Below are 25,540 nucleotides of genomic sequence, written 5' to 3'. Positions count from 1 at the left end.
AAATGTACAATTAATTCGATTGATAGCTAGAGTAACGAGGTGTTGTACGCGACGCACGCTTAGATGTTGAAGGTTCAAAAAACGTATAAAGACTAACTTTCTGTAACGATGATGCAGCGGAGGACACTTGCGATGGGTGCGTCTAATGATGCGAGAAAAGATGATTTGTTAAGACCAAGTTCTTGTTGGGAGAGTGAGGGAAGGACTTCTCTGGTAATAGGTTAATTTTCTGGATTGGTGGTGGAAGAGTGGAGGAAGGGTGTTAACCGCCCCGAGAGAAAGTTGCTAGTGTAAAACATCGAACATGAGAAAGACGAACTTCTCCTATCTTTCCGTAGTAAACAATAACCTTTAGACAGTGACTTAGTGCAGATGTTTGGTTCGGTCTGAAGGACCTTAGAAATTCCTCTAAGATTTATGATCGGCTCTTAAGACTATTGAAGGTACGCAGTGAAGGCGTGCGGACATCTGGTTGCCATCCTGACCGCGGTGTGTGGCCTGTTCTAGAAAGAATGTCGCACGACGTAACACAATCGTTGTAAAAAACCCATCACGTATTAAATAGCTACCAGCTAACCTTATAAGGCACCATTTCATATTAACTTAATAAAAGTAAGGTAGCAACCTATCCCCATAATACTCGTTTTTACCTCTTTCAGGTATCGCCACCTCCTTCGCAGTATACACTCTGCTTCACAGAAACAGTTGAGTTCCACTCAATTACTTATGGTATAAAAATACAAACCACTTAACGTAGCCATCTTTATAAGTACAAGTCACTTAATCTAGAGAAGTAAATTATTATTAATATACATAGCTACACAGTCTAGGCTAGAGGAATCCATCTCAATGTCAATTTAATATAATTATTAAAAATTTATTATAGGTTATATATTACTATTATACCTTGATACTTCAATGTGGATCCACTCCTTACGCTAACGTTATCATAACTATCGCTATATTTACGTTTTTTATCCATTACTTGCGACATGGCTACAGACTGAACATCATCTTCTGATCATGTAACATAAAAATTCATTGGCTTCGTTCACTTGTTTCTTTGAATTACTTTACATTTTTCTAGAATTCCTAACCTCAAATCTAACCCCAATTCGTCTTCTGAATAATCGTCTTCTGAATCACTGTGCAACAAAAGCGCAGATTTCTTCTTTCTCTTGGGTTCTGGTTCATTATCTTTCTCATTATCTACTGTGATAGTAAGACGGCCATCAGACGTAATCTTAAATTCACGATCTTTCCGTTTTATAGCTGCTATTTTTGAATTAATAGCGACTATAGGTTGCGTTGCTAAAAAAGTATTTTGTAAATCTAATTCCAACTTCGACTAATCGAATTTTGAAAAATATCTAGACTTACTTGATATATTTCGAGCAGCCGCACGATCAACGAAATCAACGATCTCTTCATTCTCATGAATCCAGGCTTCCCTTCGCGATGTTCTTTTCTTCCTTTTCCTTGACTCTTCATTGCCCATATCTTCATCGAACTCATTATCGCTATCCGCCAATATTTCTTCAATACTGAATTTTAATAAAGATTGTAGAGTTGTTTCGGTTTAAGAAAAATTCCGTTTAAAGGAAAATACAAAGTTACCTTTTAGGTTTTCTCTTTGCATTGAATTCAGCATCCTCGTCATTTTCTTGTTTTTTCAATTTCCTCAATTCTTTTTTCTTTTTCTTCGCTTCTTTTGCCTTATTCATATTTTTTAATCTCTTACGTAACATGGCATTGGAAGCTGGAATCATGCCAAAAATTGTTTCCATTCCGTATTCTCTTATTAACTTTACCAGAATATCGTACTTTTTGTCTGAAATGCGTATGGCAGTCATCGTTCATTGCACATAAAGCGCCTATCTGCAAATTCACTTATTCGTTTTTTTATTGAGATATACGGGATTTTGTTACTACCTGTTATTATTATTAATTAAACGCCTTTGTTACTAATCAACAATTTTAAATCCGAGGCAGCAATATGAGATGGCATCACAGTAATATATATTTTGATATATGACAATGCAGCTTCTGCAATTTCTCTTGTCAGACTTGTAATTTATTTTTATACGAAATATTTATTTTGACTTTAGTTTGAAATAAACTGTACCGTTGTAATGATAAGTGATAGAAGAAAGTGCCAGCAAGGATGCGGTACAATACTTTTGTATATTTTCTATCGCACCACTCAAACCAACCATGAGCATATTAACATAATCTTTAAGATGTGTAGGATTTCCTAAAAATTTCTCGGCAATAATGTTTAAAAGTTGATATGCAGAAGTTCGACATTTCGCATTTAACTCTTTTAAACTCATTATTGCTTCGGGCACAATGGCTTCGAAGAACTTAGTTTTCTCAAGTTGTGGATGAATTTTTATGAGATGAATTAAGCATTTTAATCGTACCTAATTAAAAAACGAGTAAGGCTTATTTGTTAAAATTTTCATAAGAAATTGATATTATAGAACAACGTTTGTAAAATTAGCACATACTCCTCTGCTTGGCTTGCGACTTCAGTAGCAGAGGATTATTATTATTAATAATTTTTGTATCTCGCGTCTGTATTGAACTACAAACTCTTTACACGTTTCCTTCTCACTGCCACATATCTCTTCTAAAAACCTGAAAGAACATACAAATAAAAAATAATTTTTGTTTTTGCAGAAAAGATAGTTAAAATATTTAATTCCAAATATATTGAAAAGTTACCTATACGCTTTCTTCTGTTCCTTGGTTTTAGAAATTTCTTTAAGAAGTGGTACACACATACCGTAAAACGTCCTTAATTTATTAATGTCAGTATGATTAATAAATAATCTTATTATATCGTGAATACTTTCTTTGAAAAAATCGTCGATATCAGGTTCTTTCAACTTAAATAACGCACGATCGAATAATTCGTGTACCAATTCTTTATCCGTAATTGTAAGATACACCTGTAATTGTACAAAATATTAGTTAATCTCTTTAAAGAAAGTTACTCCTTCTATTCACAAATTACTCTTATTGTATCAAACGTGACGAAGCGTTGTCCTTCTTCGTCAGTTCCAAGTGGCTTAGTAGTGTATAGATTTAGAAACAATGGTAAATAATTCTTTGCAAATCTAGCTAGTTCGTGTATATCTTCTTTTTTGTCGCCTTCGACTGCTTTCGTTATTAATCTTCGTAAGGCAGACGTTATCGACGTCCTTAAATTCCTTCTTTCATTTAAATTTGTTCCTAACAGTTTAGGTATATTCTAAACAAGATAAAAGTTATCTCATGGATACTTGATACTATATTTTTTATATTTATCTCTGTTATATACCTTGAAATTATCTTTCACATCAGTAGCGTTGTTGCATATACTTGGTAAAATAGCCCAGACTTGGTAAACGAGAAATTCGTAAGTTTTCCTGCGTACAGGTGCTCGGTTGCTTTTTTTCTAAAATTGAGTATAATTATCATTCAAAATATCAATATAAGATAATTTATACTCTTATAATAAAGATAGATTACAATACTTACTCGCACAATGCAACGATAGGTAGCAATGCTTCCGTGAAGAAAGTATGTGACCCACCTAGCATACAATCTTTCAATAATGGTAGTAGCCAAGTTATTTTTAAATTAATCGCATTGTCTGATACCTATAGAATAGAGATTTATATTACTGTAATTATAAAATAAAGTTTTTCTTTCTAAGCATAATCCGGTTCATATAGAATTACTTGCCTTTAATGGAATCAAATTTAATAGTGTCTCCGGTCCTAGCACTCTTATCGCAGCTCCAATAGCGTACTCAGCGTCATTTTTCCACGCAAAATTGTAAGAATCACGTAACTCAGCAAGACTTTTTAATATCTCTATTAATTGCGGACTTCTCGCTTTACCAGTTGCCTGTAATAAAAGGAAACGTTGAATTGTACAACATTGACAAATGGGTAAGAAGCAGAAAATCGATATTACCTGAAACAGTAGGGCTATTAAATGAAGAATATGATACCAAGCTTCCAAATATTGATAACCTAATGCTTGATGGATCATAAAAGTTATCTGATTGATAGTGTCCTTATATCTAAAAGTATGATATAAATGATGAAATATAAATTATAGATACGAAAAATAATAATTAAATCTTATCTTACGTTTTCATTGATTCTTCGGTTTCACATATTTTACCGACACAATTCCGTAATAAAATTTTTATCGTGTGCGAAGAACCAGATATAACTTCCGATTTGTTATTTTATGAAATAAAATTATAGTTGTTATTTCGTGCAAGCGTTGCCAGGGTCACCTTGCTACTGTTGCATTGAAAATCTGACCCAAATCTAAACCCAATACATTGATGATACTCGCTCTTAATTGAGTTATAACAGATACTTTTCGCAGCCTCGTATATGCAGTTGCGCTCGGGCTGCTTCGAGTTTTCTCATAGTTATAAAGTTATAAACATTTACTCGCATTTTTCTTCTTTTTTCTAAAGATAAAAATGAATCAATTCAATGCGTATCTTCGATTTAAATCAAAATTCATGGTATCATTATTTACCTTTTGTTTAATGCTGCTCTTGACAAAGGTACATAAGCATATGGATTTGGTTTTCCTTTCCTTTTAACATCACCTCCAGCCTTTGATGCTTTATATTCCGCTCCTGGTATACATTCTGTTCTTGATTTTTTCAATGGTCGATGTATTCCAGACCCTCCTGCTACGGATACCAAAATTGTTATTAAACAACAGACCAAAATTTACTATAGGTTATATATTACTATTATACCTCGATACTTTAATGTGGATCCACTCCTTACGCTGACGTTATTATAACTATCGTTATATTTACGTTTTTTATCCATTGCTTGCGACATGGCTACAGACCGAACATCATCTTCTGATCATGTAACATAAAAATTCATTGGCTTCGTTCACTTGTTTCTTTGAATTACTTTACATTTTTCTTGTCACGTCCCGCGCTGCGCGCGCGCCGTAACGTAGGCTAAAACTATCAATAGCGCGAGTGAGCGTTCCAATTTGAAATTTAAATAAATTTTAACAATTTGTATAAACTAAATTCGAACCTCACAACCCCCACGGAATAACCCGTCACATGACAACCCCTCCACGGTAGACCTAAATATAAATAAGCGTAGCGGCATAGAAGAAGCGGTAATAATTCCTTAGTTTTAGAGTAGTTAATTCCTCAGTTTTGTGTGATTAGTTCCTCAGTTCTTGGTGATTAATTCCTTGTTTCTTGGCGATTAGTTCTCATTTCCTGGCAAGCAATTTCTTGTTCATAGCGATTAATTCTTAATTCCTCTAGATCTTAATTTCTCAATTCCTTTGTTTTTTTAATTCTTCAGTTCCTTAGTTTTCAGCTCTTAATTCCTTTAGCTCTTAGTTTTTGCTCTCAGCTTTTAGATTCTCTAGTCCTTTAGTTCGTTAGCTTTTAGTTCTTTGTTTTATTAGTTTTCAATTCTTGTTAGTCTTGTTAATCGACGTGTTTGTATTTGTCAATTTGTAAACTATCGAAAATCTATTGAAATTAAAATCTTGTAATTAATAAGAGCGAAACGTATTGCGAACGATTGTAACTCCGAGCATTCGAAATTTCAACGACTATTCTGTCAATATCCAATTAGAATACGAATAAACATTTCTTGTGAAGAATATTTGTCTAATGATATAGCAGGATTAAGCGAACATTTATTTTCACCAACTTTAATCCTCTTCCGTGCTAGCACTCCTGCGCATAGCAGGTTAGCCGAAACGTGGAGTTTAATTTCAAATCGCATTATATAACAGATAATACTACAATTTAGTCTAAATTCAAAAATTAACGGCAACGCAACCATTCTACAATTCCTAACCCCAAATCTAACCCCAATTCTTACCACAATCGTCTTCTGAATCACTGCACAAAAGTGCAGATTTCTTCTTTCTCTTGCGTTCTGGTTCATCTTTTTCTACTGTGACAATATGTCGGCCATCAGACGTAGTCTTAAATTCACGATCTTTCCGCCTTATAGCTGCTATTTTTGAATTAATAGCGACTATAGGTTGCGTTGCTTAAAAATTATTTTGTATATCTAATTCCAACTTCGACTAATCGAATTGAGAAAAATAACTAGACTTACTTGATATATTTCGAGCAGCCGCAGGATCAACGAGATCAACGATCTCTTCATGCTCATGAATCCAGGCTTGCAGTCATTTTGGCAGTGTTATGGCACTGCCGTGTGAAAAGGGACTGAGCGTTTCGTCCCGGGACTACCGGTGGACTCGTCAGTAAGGCTATGCCCTGTAGTCTCTGCCTTAGACGTAGAGGGAGTCTAGCTAGGTGCGGTATTTGTATCATGCCTCCTATATTCGACCGCTAGCGAGATAGACAGACTCGTTGTCGTCGTAGCGGCCCTCTGGTGTTGACGGTTGGTACCCGGATCGCCCTAGAGGTGTTACGACCGTGTTGATGCCTCGACCTGTCGGCGTCCTGTTGGTACCGATCCGCCACAAATCCCTTGAATAGCATTATGTCTTTTTAAATTTTCCTTAAGGCGCTTCGTCTCCGCCGCAATGTACTGATCTGTTCAGCGTGGGCCATGTGTTAGTTTAATAGATTGAGCGAGCTTATCTTGAAGAACTGGACGTTGGTCCGGGAATCGGTTGCCATTCGTCATTGTGCGGCGTGGGGTCGCGCATATGCTTAGCGAGGGAGGAGTTCCTTTCCGATGGCTACTCGTGTGATTAGGTGATTAAGTCGATAAAATGTTGATTTCACGTGACACTGTATGGTCACTGGTAAGTGCACTTTTCAGTGGCACGTGATCCAGCTCGAAGGACCAGCGAGGACCAGCGGGGAGACGCGATCGCGAGGAAGCGCGTCAACGAGAGTCGTAAATTCTCATTACGATTATAAGAATCGACACCACGAACAGATCGATCCACTTATTTCTTGTGGGATAATAGGGGTAATTGATGATATGGTATAATATAGCGATTGACAGGGTCATAAAATTCATATTTCCAATAACTTAATACACTAAATAGTTACACCTTTACGTATGATATTGTTACGACCGTTCGCGGAGAGACGCGGTCGCGAGGAAAATGCGTCAGCGAGAGGCGTAAATTCTCGCTACGATTCGGTTAATCGACGCCGCGAATTAGTCGTTCCCCTGTTTCGGTTAAGACAACAGAGGTGATTGAATGAATATGACACAGTATAGTAAGTTATATTTCACCGTTTATTCTAACAACTTATAACGAAGGCAATTACGCTGGTGCGTATGTACGAGATTAATGAGTGACTGATTTAGGAGTGTGTATACCCGGTTAAAGGATGTTGACCGTTCGAAGGATGTACAATCAGTGATGTTCGGAAACGATGCTGTGGCAAAGGAAAGCTAAGGATGGGTGTGTCTAGCGCACGGGACCATCGGATTTGTTGGTGATGATTTTAGTTAAGAGAGTGAGGGAAATAGGCTTCGTTGTTAATTGGTTAAACGAAGGGTCTTAACCGCTCTCGAGAGAAAGTGGTTGGTGGGAGGAAAGTTGTATCATACGAGAGAAAAACCGACTTTCCCTTGTCTAGCCGTAGTAGACAATGGTCTTTAGAAATTCTTCGGAAACAGACGTTTGTTTGGTTTGAACGACCCCTACTAGGAAATTCCTGAGATTTATGGAAGATACTTGAGACTATTGAGGGTACGCAGTGAGTATCCGAAGACATCTGGTTGCTATATTGCCCGCGGTGTGTGGCCTGGGCTAGGTAGAGGGTTACGCGATGTAACATCCTCCCCCCGTTGAGAGGGCACCGATGAAGTGATATGGTGTGATGTTGTCAGGTGGATCTCTTGTCAGACTTCGGTGCTGTTGATTGGTTCGGAGTCCTCTGGAGTCGTTCTGCTCTGTAGTGGTACCATCCGCTTGATGCTCCGATCGAGGGTACTCGTCGCCGTTCGAACGATAGCCGTGCGTATGATGCCGTCTGCGCCGGGTTGGGCCTTGACGATTCTGCCCAATGGCCATTGCATCGGGGGGACGTTGTCTTCTCTGAGAAGGACGATGGTGCCTTCTCTTATGTCGTGACTGCCCTTGCTCCATTTGTTTCGGATGTGTAGCCCGTTTAGATACTTTCGATTCCACCGGCGCCAGAAATGTTGTTTGAGTTTCTGAATATGCTGCCAGCAGGAGAGACGATTGGATGGCGTGTCCCTGAAATCTCGTTCTCGGAAACTTGTTAGTGAATCTCCGATGAGGAAATGACCGGGAGAGAGAACTAGGAGATCGTTTGGGTCTGAAGATATCGGAGTCAGCGGGCGGGAGTTGAAGATAGACTCGATTTCAATGATGAGAGTATTAAGGTTTTCGAAGCTCGTTACCTACGACACGTCTGAGATGTCGTTTGAAAGACTTCACTGCAGCCTCCCACGACCCATCGAAGTGAGGTGAGTTGGGAGGGATGAAGCGCCATTCGATCCGTCGGTCGGCTGAAAAGGACTGGACCTGTGCCTTGTGATCGTCGGATTGCAGGAGATTTCGGAGCTCTCGTAATTCATTGTTGGCGCCAACGAAGTTGGTACCGTTGTCGGAGTAAATTGTCACACAGAATCCTCGGCGAGCGATAAATCTTCGCAGAGCAGCAATGAAGGCCTCGCTAGTGAGATCGCTGACCAACTCGATGTGGACTGCTTTAACTGCAAGACATACAAAGATTGCTACGTATACCTTGATTTTGCGTCGGTTGCGATCCTTTCGTTCCTTGATGTAAAACGGTCCGCAGTAGTCGATTCCGACGTTGGTAAATGGCCGAGATTCTGTTATCCGTGCAGCTGGAAGGTCGCCCATTATGTAATCCACTGGAGAGGGTGGGGTGATGTGTTGATCCAATGTAGAACGATTGTGGAGTCAGTCCAATAAACGGTTCGAGCAATGTTGCTTCGTAAGGCTTGGAGGACTGTAGTGGCCAGTGACGCGAGAAGGAGTGCTCCATTCAGTTCCAACCTTGGAATGGTTAGTGATTTGAGTGGAGCTACCTTCGACTTCGCAGTGAGGAGACGTGTACAGACATGACCATCCGGGGTGATGGTGCGAAGGTAAACGCATGCTCCATATGCCCTTTCGCTGGCATCACAGAACCCGTGTAACTCAATTTCCGCTGCGAGTTTGATTATCGTTTTACGTGGAAACTTCACGTTATTCAATAATGGTAGCTGTGCGTAATATTTGCTCCATTCCGTGTGCACGCTCTCCATCCGCCTCGTCCTATGACTCTACCGACTATCTACCGAGTATTGATCAGTTACTAACGAGTTATCCGCGAGCGATTATACACTGTCTTAGCGAATCTGTTAGTACGAGCGTCTTTGCGAGCATTATCTGTTCTTATTTATTTAGTCATTTTAAAATATACTGACGGCTTCTACAACGGGCAATCTCGTCTAATAAATTTCACGACCAACCATCCTCTACACACAAGTCCTCTAAATACATAACGACTTTTCAGTTCAATTTGGATCATTGCGTTTAACGCGATCTATTCTCCCGGGTGCGCCATTTTTCTCTAAAAGTTAAATTCCATCCGATGTAATTTGATTAGTCGAACAATTATCAATTTCCATCATTGTATCTTCACGTAAAATAGTTTTCTGTTAGCGTCCGCGGTTGTAAAAATAACGATCAGGTATTGGGATATTTATACAATGGAGTACCAATTATAAAAACATTTCTCACAAAATCACTTTACAGTCTTAGTAGGGTTGTGAGGTACAAAAACGACGTTATTCTAAGCAAACGCTACTTATACGCAATGTGGACGTGTTTGACAACTATGAAAACTGTGTGATTCTATTGGGCACAAAACCTTATGAAACTACTATTTGAAAAAAACTGATTGAAAAACTCGATATTATAAATTTTACTAATATAATAATAATAATAAGTAATAACTAAATAAATAATAATAACGTTGTATTGTTGTATATATATGTGATTAATGTTACAATAATCGTATGTACGTAAGATGTCATATTATATGGATTATGGATCTTTACAATAACTTAACACAATTATTTGTTTACTATATTTACAATTTGATTACTAGAAACTATATAATATGTTTTAAAGTCGGTAATAAAGTTGTATAAATATATGTTTAATGAGTTTTTTGTAGAAAGTTCTATATATTATTAACGAAGCTGACTAAGTTCCATATCTAAATTATTTTGTCAATTTTATTATTCGTTATCACATCAAAGCATGTGTTTTTGTAGATCATATTATAATAATGTTTCCATACAGGAATAAAAGCTTCACTAAAACATTCTTATAGAAACACGCACATTTCTCTTAATTATGCTTATATTCCTAAAAGTAAACTTTTAGAAAAAATAGCAATTTCTTTAATATGTAAAATTAAAAAGTTTATTGTTATTATGAATTAATATTTGTATAATTTACATTATTGTTATTTATAATATAAGTCTACAAGCCACTATAAAAGTCTATTAGTTAATGTTTCTATAGCTTTGTAGAACTTGTAATACGTTGTAATGTAACAGGTTAAAAAGAATTGGTGCAATTTGTACATTATTGTGGTATCATGAATGAGGGGCCTGGGGGGTGTCGTAAATCGCAGACATGTGCATGTGGTCAGAGGGACAGAAAGCGATTTATCCGAAGAGATTGCTGAAAGGATCAGGTAGAATATTCGCGAGTTTCGAGTGCCATGTTAGGACTTGGCATGAGCTGAAGAGAGGACTGATTAAAGAATTCTCTAAAAAGATTAATAGTCGGCAAGTACATCAAAGACTTAGAGATACGAAAAAGAGAAGCGACGAAACATGCTTGGCTTATATGTACCGCATGCTTGAAATAGCCAGCCATGTTGATATGGAGGAGGAGGCGAAAGTGGAGTATATTGTAGAAGGAATAGTAGATGAAGAAAACAATAAGTCTACACTATACGGTACTACATCCATTACGGAATTGAGGAAGAGATTAATCATGTACGAGAAACAGAATTATCGCAGAGCAAAATCGATTGTGAAGGTAGCCAAAACTGAAAGGAGCAGGAAGCCCAGTAAATCTGGAGATATGAAGAAGACGAGATGTTACAATTGCGGCGGCGATGAATATGAGTGTGCAGAGTGCCCGAATAGGTCGGGAGGATCTAAGTGCTTTAAGTGTAGAGAGTACGGACACATCGTATCGAAGTGCGACAACCTGAGCGAGTCCCATAAAGTTGTTTCTAGTATGTGGCAATCGTTGCAGACGAAGCGTGGTAAAGACGTTAAGATCGGAAATTTTGAATTGAGCGCGCTAATAGATACCGGTAGCGAACTAACTTTAATGAGAGCGGATCAGTATGTGAAAATTGGGGCGTCCAGATTAAGTCAGAAAATTGTTGAATTTCGTGGTATCGGGTCCGGAAGAAATTGTACACTCGAAGAATTTTCGACAGATATTCTGATAGATGATGAGTCGTGCATTGTAACGATACATGTAGTTTCAGATACTTTGATGCAACACTCGTTGATAATTGGCACATACTTCCTGAATACTACCGAATTAAACATGTCGGCGAAGGGTCAGGAATAAGGTTGTGGGCGTTCGATGAATCTTCATTGGAATCGGCCATCGTCTTGTTATAACGAAGGTACGGTCTATTAATACGAGTATGGATGCTACCGACTCGACAATCAACCGCGGCGGTTGGACACTCGCGATACTAGTTGGTCGTAGGTTCAATAACGAATCCGCGGTTAACGGGATGATAGGTGTACGTGCTCACAAAATATAAGTCGGACTCTTTGCGAAACCGTGGAATATCCACCGAGCGTACAGACTCTAAGTAACTCGCTAATACGACCTCACGAGAGAATGACTCTCCGTCGCGATGATGCTGCAGAGGAAAACTATGATGGTGTGTGTCTGAGGACACGAGATCATCGGATTCGTCGAGGATATCCTTCGTTCAGAAGGTGAGGGAATTTGGCGTTGCTGCTAATTGGTCAATCCCCATATCGGTGATTAGAAAAGGATGCTAGCCGCCCTCGCGGGGAAGTTGCTAGTGGGAGACACCGTTCGTTGAAAAATAGGTCTCTCCTATCTTCCCGTAGCTGGGACAAAGACTGTTTGTTTGAAGGACTTTAGTCAACTAAATTCTAAAATTTATGACGGGCCCTCAGGCTAGCTGATCACGTACTGTGGAGACGCATCGACATCTGGCAATCATCTTGCTCGAAGAATAGGGTCTGCGTGTGGCGAGCCACGGGACAGAAACCGTTGTAATGTTTACTGTCGCGTGCCGCCACAAATATTTCTTTTAAGGAGAGCTATAGAATTACTCCATACCTTTGTTAGACAAAGCGTTCATGCCGTGACTGCGGCTACGTTCGGCGACTGGCTGTCCCCTCGAGCCCAAGCTCATTATCACAAATCTCAAACAAATACAAATCGGATCGAAAGACGACAATTCTTTAATTATGCCTATGGTAGAATCTAGATTACGATGTTAGGGGATTATCCCGAAGTTCCAAAGGGGAGGCTTCGATGTCCTTTCATCTCCGACAAGGCCATCCTGACAATCACACGTCCTCGTGTGTAACTAAAATATTGCGTTTTTCCAACATTAGACTCGACGTAACTCATATTATTTACCGTTCAACTAAATGTTCCAAATAAGTCAAGGGTCCATTCCAACAATGAAATTTCGTTCGGAGGTTTGATAACAGAAAAATGAAAGAGAACGAGAATTTGTAGCGTTATAATTTGTATTCAAAGTGCTAGTTGCATCCTGTGGTTTATCAGTCGGGTCGTAATGGCATGATGGACTATTTGCGATTTTGTACCCAGTTGAATCTTGATTTTGTAGATTGCACGATCACACAGAATTTTATTACATTGTCACTGGTAGTGCGTGCGAATATATGGCCGATTTAGATTCGTAACATTGCAGCTGACAGTGCGTGCGAATGCACGACCGCTTCAGCTTCGTGGTACTGTCGCTGGCAGTGCATGTGAGTACACGACCGCTTCAGCTTCGTGGCATTGGGTTAATGACCCTCAGGGGTCGGGGTACCCATATCGCTTTGGGCACTGTCCTCGCCGCTACTACCAACGTCCAAATCCGCAGGAATGCGACTATCTGGCACTTTCATCAACCTGTCGTGACTGTACTTGTAAGAGCGTTTGCCGTCTAACGTTTTTAGAATATCTGTCTCCCTCAAAATTCTCTGCTATTACAAAATCAAAATTTTGCGTAATATAAAATCACCGACGTTAAATCCAACTATTTTAGCTTTAGTTTTGTCAACTCCATCTTTATCGTACTTGTTGAAAATTGTGGATCTTTGAGGCCGAAATAATGTTATAGGAACACTAAATTTATACTGAGGATTAATATTAAAATAATGAAATATTTATTTCATAGACGATTCCTTATATATTCATCGATACACACTTGCACGCGTCTCAGCATTTTCTTCTATACCTGACTGTAAACCGACTCTTCGACGACTCTTAACCGACTGAAGAGTTTACATTCATTTGTTTTCGAGACGCTTCGGACACACATACTTCCACACACTGATATTCACATAGAAGTATCTCTACTACGCATTTAACCTAGTCCAGCACAGAAAATTATACATACCTCAACACACCTCCTTAATTTTTTGTGCTGCATATTCATTTCCTTTTATAAGTCAATCAAACTATTCTTAAAAATAATCTAAAATTTTCAAATTTGTTCCTCCCTAGAGCCTTCGTTAAAATATCAGCTACATTATTTTCTGAATCTATTTTTATAGTGTCAATCTTTTTATTGTCGTATCTTTCGTTCCCAAAATGGAAGTGAACTTCAATGTACTTAGAATTTTTTGTTAAATTTCCAAATTTTGATATCGCAATCACTCCAGAATTATCTTCGTAAATTTTTATTGGTGTCTCGATCGTTATTTTAAAATCTTTCAACAATTTTCTTACAAATTTAATTTCGCTCACAGCTTCCGATAAAGCTACATACTCGGCGGCTGTTGATGATTTTGTCACGCTACTTTGCTTTCTCGATTTCCAGTAAATTGCGTTTCCGAAAAATCTTATAATAAATCCCGTAGTGGATTTTCTATCTACTTTATCTCCAGCCCAATCAGCATCAACAAAACAATCAATAACTCCAGCATTCAAATTTTTTTTATAAGTTAATTTTAATTTCCTAGTTAAATATAAGCACTTCAAAATTCTCAATGCATATCTATAGTGTGTTTCGTTGTAACTGTTTTGAAATCGACTTAAATAGTTTACACTATAGCTAACGTCTAATCTTGTTCCAGAACTAATATATAATAAAGCTCCTACGAGATTTCTATATCTTATATCGTCTGAAGCTGATTGTGCGGGTTCTAAACTTAAGATTTGTTCCATTGGTATAAAATATAGTTTACTATTTTCTATATTATATTGCCTTGCTAATGACTATATAACTACTCTGATCCAATTTCATCTCACACTTCTTATTATCGTACTCAATGTTTATTCCTAAGTAAGTCTTTACTTCACCTAAGTCCTTCATCGCAAATTGGTTTGACAATTTGTTTTTAATCTCATCGATTTTTCTTTTGTTTTTTCCACATACTAATAAGTCGTCTACGAATAGAATTAAATATATAACATCATCGCTCTCATACTTCATGTACAGACAATAATCACTCTTACTTCTTTGAAATCCTAATCTTTTTATATACTTGTCGAAACATTCATACCAAGCTCTTGAACTTTCACGCAATCCATATAACGCTTTTGATAATTTACATACTCTCCCGCTTTTATCGTCGTAACCTATAGGTTGTTTTACAGATACTTCCGTTTTTATAGTTCCGTTTAGGAATGCTGTTTCTACATCCATTTCCATGAAATGCTGTCATCTCCACTTAAAGCTTCTTCATAGGTTTGAGGACTGCCTGCGCTAACTACATTCACATAAATGAAATATGAGCTCGCTTGGCCATATCTGAGGTTTCTTTCTTTCCCGTTCTGACCGTCCCAAATTATTTTCTGTGTTCTCAAGTTTACTTTCTGATTCGTTACTTAAATTTCTCTCCTCTTTTATTGTGGCCTGCTCGACCTTTTCGTTTAAATCCTTTTCTGTTTCATTGTTTGGTCCATCTTTTCCTTGAAATCCTACTAAATTATCATCTTCACCTATAAATTCTACGTGTCTTGCAATTATAATTTTATTATTAACTAGGATCCTATATCCATTGTTTTCATAACCTACAAGTATCCCAGTATCTGCTTTTTTGTCCCATTTCGAATTTCTTTTAATTTCAGGCATTCTTACGAAAACTCTACTTCCGTACAATCTTAAATTATTTATATTCGGTTTCCTTTTAAAAAATATTTCAAATGGTGTTTTATTTTCATACGTGTTCGTAATGGTTCTATTTTTTAATTGCGCCACAGCTCCAATTACTTTCCGGCCAATATTTAATATTCAGCTTTGAATCATATAATAAGCATCTAGCGGAATTCATAATTGTTCTATTGTAGCGCTCAGCTGTTCCATTTAATTCGTGAACATAAGGTGGGCATGGTTCTACGACAATTCCCTTTGCCCTAGTTAGATTGTACATGTTTTTGTTCATATATTCTTTTCTATTATCGCATCTTAATCTCTTTATCTTCTTTCCAGTAAGATTTTCAACTTTGTTTATGTAATCAAGAAAACAATTGTAAACTTCATCTTTTGATCTCAAAGTATAAATCAATGCGCACTTACTGTAGTCATCTATAAATGTTAAGAAATATTTGGATCCATCAAACCCGGTATTTTTATGAGGTCCATTTAAATCGGTATGTACTAATTCTAAAATCTCTCGTGCTCTACTACTGTTGTTTTGGAAGGGTAAATTGTGCATTTTATTTTGGATACATGTACCACATTTTAATTTTACTTGTTCAAAATTTTCTGGCATTTCCTCAACTATTTTTTTTCCTACACATTGTATCTAAATAATTAAAGTTTATATGCCCTAAGATCCTGTGATATTTTTCTTTATTTGTCATTTTTCCCACAATTTTAGCGTGAGATTATTGCCTTTCAATGTAACTACTTATTTCATATAAACCATTATCTTTGAATGCGATTTCTATCAACTTTCTGTATTTGTTATATATCTTTGAAATATTTCCGCAACATCCCGTCACACCGTAACCTGCGTTCACGGACAGCCGAGGCAAGTCTATTACGACTAAGACAAGTCGCACACTTGTTAGTCGCGAAGCAACTCGGACGCAGAACCTACGCAAAATATCAGCCGGATTCGGTGCCGTTGAAGGAAGCATCAGTCCGGAGGATATCAGAATCCACGAGCTACAATCAACAGAGTGTCACCATCGGGAAGGAATCACCTTCACCACAAGGTACACGATGTAACATCCCCTTGCACCGTAACCGGCGTTAACGAACAGCCGAGGCAAGCCTATCACGACTAAGATAAGTCGCACACTTGATAGTCGCGAAGCACCTCGGACGCCGAACCTACGTAAATTATCAGAGCTATCGTGCGCCAAGCCACCATGCCCCTAACCAGGAAGCACGCATAAAACAATTGAAGCTGGAGCGGGAGGTATCCAAACGGGAAGTGGCGAGATTTCGAACGATCCTTGATAATTATGAGGCAAAGGGATCACTAAACACAGTTCCATTTATGTTAGAAGACTTGGAAGTCGAATACGCAATATGTAAAAAACATCAATGCGACTTAGACGGGATAGACGAGGGTCAGACAGTACAGGAACGACTAGACATTAAATATGAATTTCTGGACTGTAAAGGACGCGCCATCGATATAATTGAGCGAGCCAAGGGACGGAACTCATTGCATGACACCCGCAGTTCATTACCCACACGCAACTTGACGACAACCAAGTTCGCGTCCGCATTATCTCGATCTCACCCAACGCCACAAATCACCTTGAATTTGACAAACTTTAACGAGCCTTTGGACCTGAAGAAAGAGAAGGTCTCACCAGGCGACAACTCGTTTCAAAACCTAATCTCTCCTAATCTGTTACAGAACGTTCATAATTCTTTAACCGTAGTTCACAACCTAGAAAGCAACGGGTTGAGTCCCATCCAGGACAGCAAAGTCAACATTGAGTCGGAACGTACTGTAAAGGTTTCGAAATCCATTATGATCAAACCGTCCAGGGGCAGTTCTTCCTCGGGCAATACTTCCACGATGAGCGTCCAACACAACGTATCGACGTTCAATGATCTATCATACATCACGTCACCTGAACCACCCAGGATTAGAAACATGGCATCGGATAGTTACTCTCCGAGACCTAACGTAACGACTCCAACTTCGCCACCTCAGAGATGCGCCACACCTGCAATTGGGCATAATCAGAATGATTTACGCATTATTACCACCATGACTAATCACTCAAATGGCATCGGTAATTTACATAACATTCCATCTGATCTCAACGATTCTCTACTGGTTTCACAGAGCGCCACATCGAACAAGTCGCGTACCACAGACTTCTCCCTGAAGCCACTCTTGGCTGCCACGACGTCCCAAGCACGACGCCCAACGCTTCTTCTCTACCAAAGATCATCACCAAGAGAATGCGATTCGGGCGGGTCATCGGGGGGAGGCCAGTCTCCCAACCCACTACAGACATCGTTCACATTTCCAAGGCACATCATCTCTCAGACAACAGCTACTACCTGTCACATCACGATTCAATCAGGGAAAGGATCAAACCCTCAAAACACCGCGCTGTGTTTGCTGAATCGTCACCAAGCACCACCAGAGTTCTGTACAACGACACCTCTGTGGAACACCTTTAGAATTTTGGATAATCCCGCAACATTGTAATCTAGAGTCTACTATAGCTACAATTAAACAATTGTAGTTATTCAATCCGATTGTAATTGTTCGCGAGTTGTGATAATGAGCTTGGACTAGAGGCGACAGCCAGTCGCCGAACGTAGCCGCGGTCACGGGATGAACACTTTGTCTAACAAAGGTATGGAGTAATTCTATAGCTCTCCTTAAAAGAAATATTCGTGGCGGCACGCGACAGTAAACATTCCAACGGTTTCTGTCCCGTGGCTCGCCACACGCAGACCCTATTCTTCGTGCAAGATGATTGCCAGATGTCGATGCGTCTCCGCAGTACATGTTCAGCTAGCCTGAGGGCCCGTTATAAATCTTAGGAATTAGTTGACTAAAGTCCTTCAAACAAACAGTCTTTGTCCCAGCTACGGGAAAATAGGAGAGACCTATTTTCAACGAACGGCGTCTCCCACTAGCAACCTTCCCTCGAGGGCGGCTAGCATCTTTTTCTAACCACCGACATGGAGATTGACCAATTAGCAGCAACGCCAAATTCCCTCACTTTCTGAAGGAAGGCTTTCCTCGACGAATCCGATGATCTCGTGTCCTCAGACACACCCCATATAGTTTTCCTCTGTGGCATCATCGGGACGGGAAAGTCATTCTCTCTCGCGATCTCATCGACGAAAAGAGTAACCCCTTACAGCCAGTGAATGTTGCACGTCCGACTTAGATTTTGTGAGCACGTTCATCTATCATCCCGTCGACCGCGGATTCGTTACTGAACTTAGGATCATTGTCATTAGTTTCTCGAGTATCTAATTACCACGGTTACTTGTCCAGTTCTATGATAATCGTATTTGCATTAGTCGAAGTCTTCTCTGTTGCATAACGATACGTGTAATGCAAACGAAGGTTCGTTTCACGCCCCTAACCCTGATTCTAATGTAAACCCGACAAATATAACGTGTAATAACTATAATTCGAATTTGTTAAAACAATGGAAATAAGAGTGGATGGTTGTAATAACGCAAATAAGATTGTGGTGTATTATCGACTAAAGAGCAACCGGTCAGGTCAAACCGATCGGTCGATATCGCGTACCTCGAATAACTCAACGTTCAAGATGGAGGAGATGAAATAACTCGAGTGTTAGATTTAGATGGCACTTTATTTGTACTAGTTGTAACACTTAACCGAACTAAGGAAGGACCACTGTCGTCCTAAGTCTGTAATGTCAGATGGTTGAAGATGAACTAAACTTCCCCGTTCCTGATTCTCTCCTCCCGCCGTTGTATTTCTTCTCTCCACCGTACTCTTCCGGCTGATCCTTCCCTGGGTTTTTTCCTGGCCTCGAGTCATTACATTTACCGCCTTGGAAGGACATGTAACTCGGAGTTTCCTAACGAGAGAAATGGGCCTGTCCGTGTCATAAACAGACGGCCACTCAAATTCTGAATTATAGCCCTGGGAGGACTGGTAAGTCGGAATTTCCTAATGAGGGAAATGAGCTTATCCGTGCCATAAACGGACAGCCAACTAAAATTTCGAAAAAAGATAAATATGATGTTGTTATGACAGTTGAGGAGAGACAATTCGTGACAAATACTTTAATAGACTATTAATTGACCGTTTAATGAACAGTAAGGAGATAGAGGTATATTCGTGTGATGTGGAGAGGACAATTAGTCGCCTATAAGCACTAATAAATAGTGGAAATTAAAAAGTTTGAATTTGATGTAATCGGTGGTTATAATATTTAATATATACAAACGTTTAGTTGTGAATTGCTTGATAAATTGAGCTTTTCGATGCTGCAAGAACAGTCGATGTATAAATTGGCGTGTTAGCTAAATGAAATCATACATGTAAGCCTATGGCTGAATTATTATAGGGGTATTTTAAATGAATATTTTATTGTCTTGTAGTAGCCTTTTTTTTATTAACATGGAGGAAATCCGCACGGGCAAAGCGGCGGATGGAGGATGGGGTAAAGCGGCGTGGTAATGCCGGACTCCAACCGACTAAAACCTACACGATGATCGTCCCGGCTGCGATCGAGAGGGGCCCGGGAACCGGTGTGAGCGATACACCGCCCCACCCCCCCGCGCTTAATACGTCCCCTAATGGAGTGCTGTGCGGCCACGTAACACCGCGCCTCGTCGCCGGAGCCGCCGTGCCCGACAGTCCGGTTCCCCTACCGGGATTCTTTGCGGCCCCGGGGCGATGAGCTACCAGCGCCTAAGTTTGCACCCCACCGGGGGGTTCGGCGGACCTAGTGCGCCTCGCCGAAGCGCGCCCACAGCCTCTGCAGCGCCCTCGCAAGTCAATCATCTCAAGGTGAGAGTACCGCACCCTCATCCTCCCCGCGGCCACTTTTCGAAGCATAACTTGCTCACAGAAGGAGGTCACGGCCATCCTTCTTCTCTCGCTTGCCAACAACGCCTCGAGGATCGTCGGCGGCGAGAGGTCCCATCCGATTTCCACGATGATGTCGCGGCGCGGCCGCGCCCAGACCGGGCAATATTCCAGCGTGTGCTGCGCCGAATCCACGGTCGCATTGCAGTGGTGGCAACGCGCGGTCGCCTCTTTCCCGATTTGGTACAGATACTCGCCGAAGCAACAGTGTCCGGTGAGCACCTTCGTCACCCTGTAGGTCAGGGGAGACCCGCTGTCGTCCAACCAAGCGTCCCAGTTTGGAAGGACGGTCCCAAGGACCCTTATCCCCGGCCCACCCCATCTCGTGTCGAGGCTGGCGCGCCATCTGTCAAGCAAAGCCCGCCGAGCCCGAACGCTGACGTCGGCGCCCATCGGGTCTATCCCGCTCGACAGACCCCGAGTGTGAGGATAAATCTCGCGACACCTCAGGGCCTGCAATTCGAACAGGGGAAACCCGGCGAACACCGCCGCTGCTGCCGCCGAAATGGTACGCAAGCCCCTCACTACCCTGATGGCCACCGTCCTGTGCAGCCTCCTGACCGCTAGGAGACTGCGACGGTTGGTCATCAGATCCTCCGCCCAGATCGGAGCTCCGTAGAGGAGCCTCGATCGCACCATGCCGGCGTACAGCCGGCGCACTCCGACGTCGGGCCCGCCCAGCCAAGGTAGCAAACATCCTGAGGCGTTCGCCGTCGCCTCAACAGACGGTGCCAGGCGCTCGAAGTGAGCGCCGACGTTCCAGTGGATGTCGAGGGTCAGACCCAGATACTTTATTCTTGTTGCAACCCCGATCTCAGCCCCCTCCAACCTCAGACAAAAACCAACTAGAGGCCTCCCGTGATCGGCCTTGCGGCAAAACCACATTGCCTCGAACTTCTCAGGGGACACCCTCTGTCTCTGTCCCTTGATCTCGGCGATCACGCAGGCCACCGCTAGCGAGGCGGACGGTTCTACCCCATGCCGTGCCCTAGACCAGCACCAACATGTCATCGGCGTAGCACGCCAGTGCCGAGTTCGGAAGCATCGGCGTCCGAAGCACCGCGTCATACGCGATGTTCTACAGCAACTGACGCGTTACTCTCGGGGCCAAGACCCCGGAGACGTCCTTCCACGACCGCCCCGGCAAGTTCTTCCTCGGTGACGCTTGATTCCGGGCTCCAACTTCTCGCGGTGACACGTGGTTCTTCTTCCGGCGGTTGAGGCTCCTGCTCCTCCTCTTAGGTAAAGTTGCCATCTCCCTCGTTCGCTGCTCCCGGGACCAGTGGTTTCGTCTAACCGCCGCCTACGGCGGGATCTGGTGTACCGGCGCCGAGCGTGGATGGACGCCTCGCGTAGACAAGCGATCCCCTCGGATCACCAGTACACAGCGCCGACGCGGCGCGGGGCTCCAGACCGCGGCATACACGAATCGCAGATCGCGTGCATGTCGCGCCTCAGCCGAGTCGCGCCCGCTTCCGCGTCCTCGTCGGTCGGGGATTCGTTCTACCAAGTGACGGCTATAGCAGTCACCGCCCATCGCGGGAATCTTCTTCTCCTTCCCGGTGGGCTGCTGGAACCGCGCGCACCCAACGAACGGTCGCCCATCGCTGCGCCAACCGCCACATCCATCAAGATATAAAGGTGGTCCGAGAGGGTCTCCGCCGGGGAGACCTCCCAACCGCAAACACGGCGAGAAGCGGCAGGGTTTGCCCATGTGAGGTCCACTATGGACTCGCCCCGCCGTGCCAAGCACGTGTTAGACGACCCCCGGTTCATAAGCCGGAGGTCGAGTGCGAACGCCCAGTCCTGCACGTCGCGCCCCCTTCCGTTGGTCCTGCGGGATCCCCACGCCGTTGAGTGGGCGTTGATGTACCCGAGGACCAGTGTCGGGCAGGCGCCCAAATGCCTCGCGCAGCCGCGAGTCCGTCCAGGAAGGAGGCTTATTCGGTCCGGCTGATGTTGGGCGACACATAGCTCGCCACCACGGCCAGGTCGCCCCATTTCTCGACTATGAAGCCCCGTTCCGCTCGATCACCGAGCAGGAGGGGTTTCCCGCGATCCCGGTCCAGAATATGGCGACCGAGCCTATCAGATCCGCAGCTCCTCGTGACGCGCCGGGAATGCTGTACGGCTGGGCCACTGCTGCCAGACCAATCCGCCGCTCCGTCAACCTCTGGAACATTAAGTCCTGAACCCGGCGGGAGCGGTTAAGATTGCACTGCAGGAGCAGTTGTCCACCTCCTCTTCTTCCGCTCACGTCGGGGAAGGCTCCGTCTTCATAGGCTCCTCCGGGCCGTTCCCCTCGCAGTCGTTTTGTCCGACTTCTCTGTCCTCTCTTCTGGCCTTCGTGGGGTCAGTTGACGGCAGCATCGTTTCCTTCCTCGTCACCACGTCCCCACCGTCGCGTGGAACGGTCCTTGTTTCCTGTGCGGCCCTCTTCTTACGGGCAGGCAGTTTGCATGCCGGTGACCCAATACGGTGCGACGCGGGCAGTCCCAGGTCCGCGCATACCGGACACATGGGTACTCGCGCCGAACAGTCCCTGGCGCGATGTCCTTCCGCCCCGCACCCGTAGCAGCGCTCCGGCCGGTCCGCCATCGATGTGCAGTCTCGGCGCACGTGACCCGACTCCATGAACCTAAAGCATTGGAGTCGGCGCGCAGGTAGAGGGGAAACTCTCGCCGCTGACCAACCAATGTTAATCCTACCTCCTGGTAGGGCGTCTCCTCCTCTGCTGATTTTCCTGCCCGTTATCAGCGGGCAGCGTAGCCATACCGGTCCGAGATCCCGAGGAGCGGAGCGTATGACTGCCACGTTGACCTCGTCAGCGTGGCAGCCCCCGGCCTCAGCAACAGCGGCTGCCACCTCCTCCGAGGTGATCGAGTCCTCCAGTCCGATCACTCTTAGCTCGGCCGTCCTTCGCGGCACGGTTACCCTGGCGGGCAAATCCTTCAGCGTGGCCGCCATCCGCTCGGCCAGTCGCGAAGCTTTGCACCCAGCGTCCTGGCCTGAGATTTCGAACAGCAGCGCCCCCGTGTTTGTCCTCCTCGGTCTTAACTCCGTGAAGTCGAGTTCGGAGAACTTGACTTCCCTCTTCACCACCGATATCGCATCCCTGTACGTGAAGCCCCAGCCGTCCCTCACGGTGAGCGATACCGCTCCGGATCCATCGCCCCTGCCCGCTCCTCGCTTGGATTACCTTCCCGTGCGGGGGCGTACCGGAGGCCGAGCGGCGCCGAAAAGTCCCTGCCCTTGTTCCGCCACTGTTGGTCGCCGTCCTGGGCGCCGAGGCCCCTGTTCGCAACGTCGACAATGGAAAAGACGACGATACCTGTTACGACCGTTCGTGAAGAGACGCGTTCGCTGGGAAAACGCGTCAGCGAGAAGCGTAAATTCTCGCTACGATTATGTTAATCGACGCCGCGAAATAGTCGTTCCCCTGTTTGTGTTAAGATAACAGAGGTGGTTCAATGAATCTAACACTGTATTAACAGGTTAACATAAAATAATATATTTTACAATAATATGATGAATATATTACATAAAGTTGACTCGACTTTACGATATCTCTAGATGAATTCGTTAGACTATCTGATTTTGCTCGTCAGATTTCTCGTTGTGTCACGATTGACTCGTCAGAAGTTTGATCGCCTTTCGATGATTTCTTTGTCTCATTTGGAAGACGACCCCCACTATGCTCGGGTCACACCACCGCTCGCGCCTATGATCACGTATGCCTCTTCTTGTGTGAAAAACGTAATGGACAAAAATCGACGTTTCTAGAGCTCGCTGCTTGGCGACAACTATGCTCTCGTCGATACATTGTATATGATCCGGCAGGCAGATAAGACGATCTGCCTGCGACACTGTAGGACCGCGAGCGACAGTTAGAAAATACAGCCTGTGGTAAGCCTCGTGGCGTAACAATACCCGTCCCTTGGTTCTTGCGTCGGTCGGCGCATGGACCGTTGGAAGAGGTTGCGCCGTGGGCTTCCTGTTTTTCGCCTCGCTCTCCCTCATCCTCCGCCTATGACGGTAATAAACCCTGCCTCGTCGGCCGACGACTCCACGGTCGACCGCGAGGTGTCTCTCGCCGGCCGCAATCGTGCTTGTACGGTTCTTACGGCTACGCTACTGTAACGTCGATTCACATCAGAGACCGGGCCACACTCTGCGGACAGGATGGCACCCAGATATCTGCACATCCTTGGCGCGTACCCTCAATAGTCTTAAGTACCCACCAGGGGTCTTGGAATTTTCATAGTTAATGTCCTTCGGACCAAGCGAGTATTTCTTGTCTTAGATTTCCTTTACGTTTATTGTCTACCACGTGTTAGCATAGAAAGTTGGTTTTCTTCACATCTTTTATGTTCCGTTAGCAACTTTCTCGCGAGGGCGGCTGAAACCCTTCCTGGTCCACCAACCGCCTTATTATCCAATCGGAGACGGTGTCTACTGCCCTCACTTCCTTAACCAAAATTGTCATCAACAAATCCGATAGCGCCGTGTCCTTAGACACACCCAGCTCTAACCTTCCTCAGACACACTATTGCCAGAAAAACTTACTTATTCTGTATCCTTAGAATAGTCAACATATCTTTATCGGTCTCGCCCCTTATAACAGTCGCGTACTTAACGTATCATTGTAACTAAGTCTTACATAACGTGGTTGCAGTGAATTGTGATTTATGTTAATTCAGTGTGTATTACATTGTGATTGCTGAATGCATAATAAAGTTTAATTAAAACAAAATTAATAGTTGTGTTACGACTCAGCTATTTTATTTCATCAACCAACCCTGAAGTTTACATGACACCAGCGTCCGTAGCCGGGAGGATCGCCCCCCTGGCATTATTTATCGCCGACACTCTTCCAACTTGCGGAGGAACAGGATCTTGAAATCCTCTAGTGGATCTCGAGGTCCTGGACCTCTATCCGTTTTCTTTGTTTGTTTATTATTACTCCCCGACCCGTCGGGACAGCGGAAACGGCGCGACGCTGACCAGGTGTGTGGAGGAGGTGGGGAGGGGGACCCATAATCCTTCCCGTTGGGGCCCCGGGAGCATTTTCTTTCGTCCCCCTCGTAGAGGTGATCCTCACCTCTCGTCCTTCACCGTCGATGTTATCATTTTTGGCTGCTCTCCGTGCATTCCTTGGTCAACCGTCTCTTGGAGACACCGTCTCTCTCTCCTGAAAGCGCACCCTCCTTCGCAGGTATGCGACCTCCTCCTCTTTCTGATCCTGGGTCGGTTCCACGTCCTTCACGGTAGCTTGC

General features: G+C 43.2%; 1 protein-coding gene and 1 pseudogene across 2 annotated transcripts; both read right to left on the bottom strand.

The window, feature by feature from the left end:
* Window positions 1-984: 984 nt before the first annotated feature.
* On the bottom strand, window positions 985-4,246 carry LOC117241012 (annotated as a pseudogene).
* A 114-nt stretch (window positions 4,247-4,360) lies between these two features.
* On the bottom strand, window positions 4,361-4,935 carry LOC117241006 (RRP12-like protein). 2 transcript variants are annotated; one of them, XR_004494864.1, is made up of 3 exons: window positions 4,781-4,815; window positions 4,552-4,711; window positions 4,361-4,480 (listed from the first exon to the last, which is right to left on the bottom strand). XR_004494864.1 is itself a non-coding variant. In XM_033507006.1 (3 exons), the coding sequence occupies exons 1-3, from the start codon at window positions 4,866-4,868 to the stop codon at window positions 4,447-4,449; spliced, it is 219 nt and encodes a 72-aa protein (XP_033362897.1). In that variant the 5' UTR covers window positions 4,869-4,935; the 3' UTR covers window positions 4,361-4,446. The 2 variants fall into 2 exon arrangements, 1 of the variants encoding a protein (XP_033362897.1); XM_033507006.1 differs by lacking the exon at window positions 4,781-4,815 and adding an exon at window positions 4,844-4,935.
* Window positions 4,936-25,540: the final 20,605 nt, after the last annotated feature.

This window comes from Bombus vosnesenskii, unplaced genomic scaffold, assembly GCF_011952255.1.
Source record: "Bombus vosnesenskii isolate JDL3184/JDL3185 unplaced genomic scaffold, Bvos_JDL3184-5_v1.1 scf7180000015158, whole genome shotgun sequence".
Classification (NCBI taxonomy): Eukaryota; Metazoa; Arthropoda; class Insecta; order Hymenoptera; family Apidae; genus Bombus; species Bombus vosnesenskii.
The sequence above is the reverse complement of the archived record's forward strand: the minus strand, read 5'-3'. Positions and strand labels throughout refer to the sequence as shown.

Excerpts from the sequence above, each read along its gene's own strand:
- LOC117241006 (XM_033507006.1), bottom strand. The coding sequence starts at position 4,868 with ATGTCGCAAGCAATGGATAAAAAAC. Across the intron at positions 4,712-4,843 it reads GCAAGCAATGGATAAAAAAC|CAGGAGGGTCTGGAATACAT; the intron begins GTAAATATAACG and ends TGGTATCCGTAG. Across the intron at positions 4,481-4,551 it reads AGAGCAGCATTAAACAAAAG|AAAAAAGAAGAAAAATGCGA; the intron begins GTAAATAATGAT and ends TTTTATCTTTAG.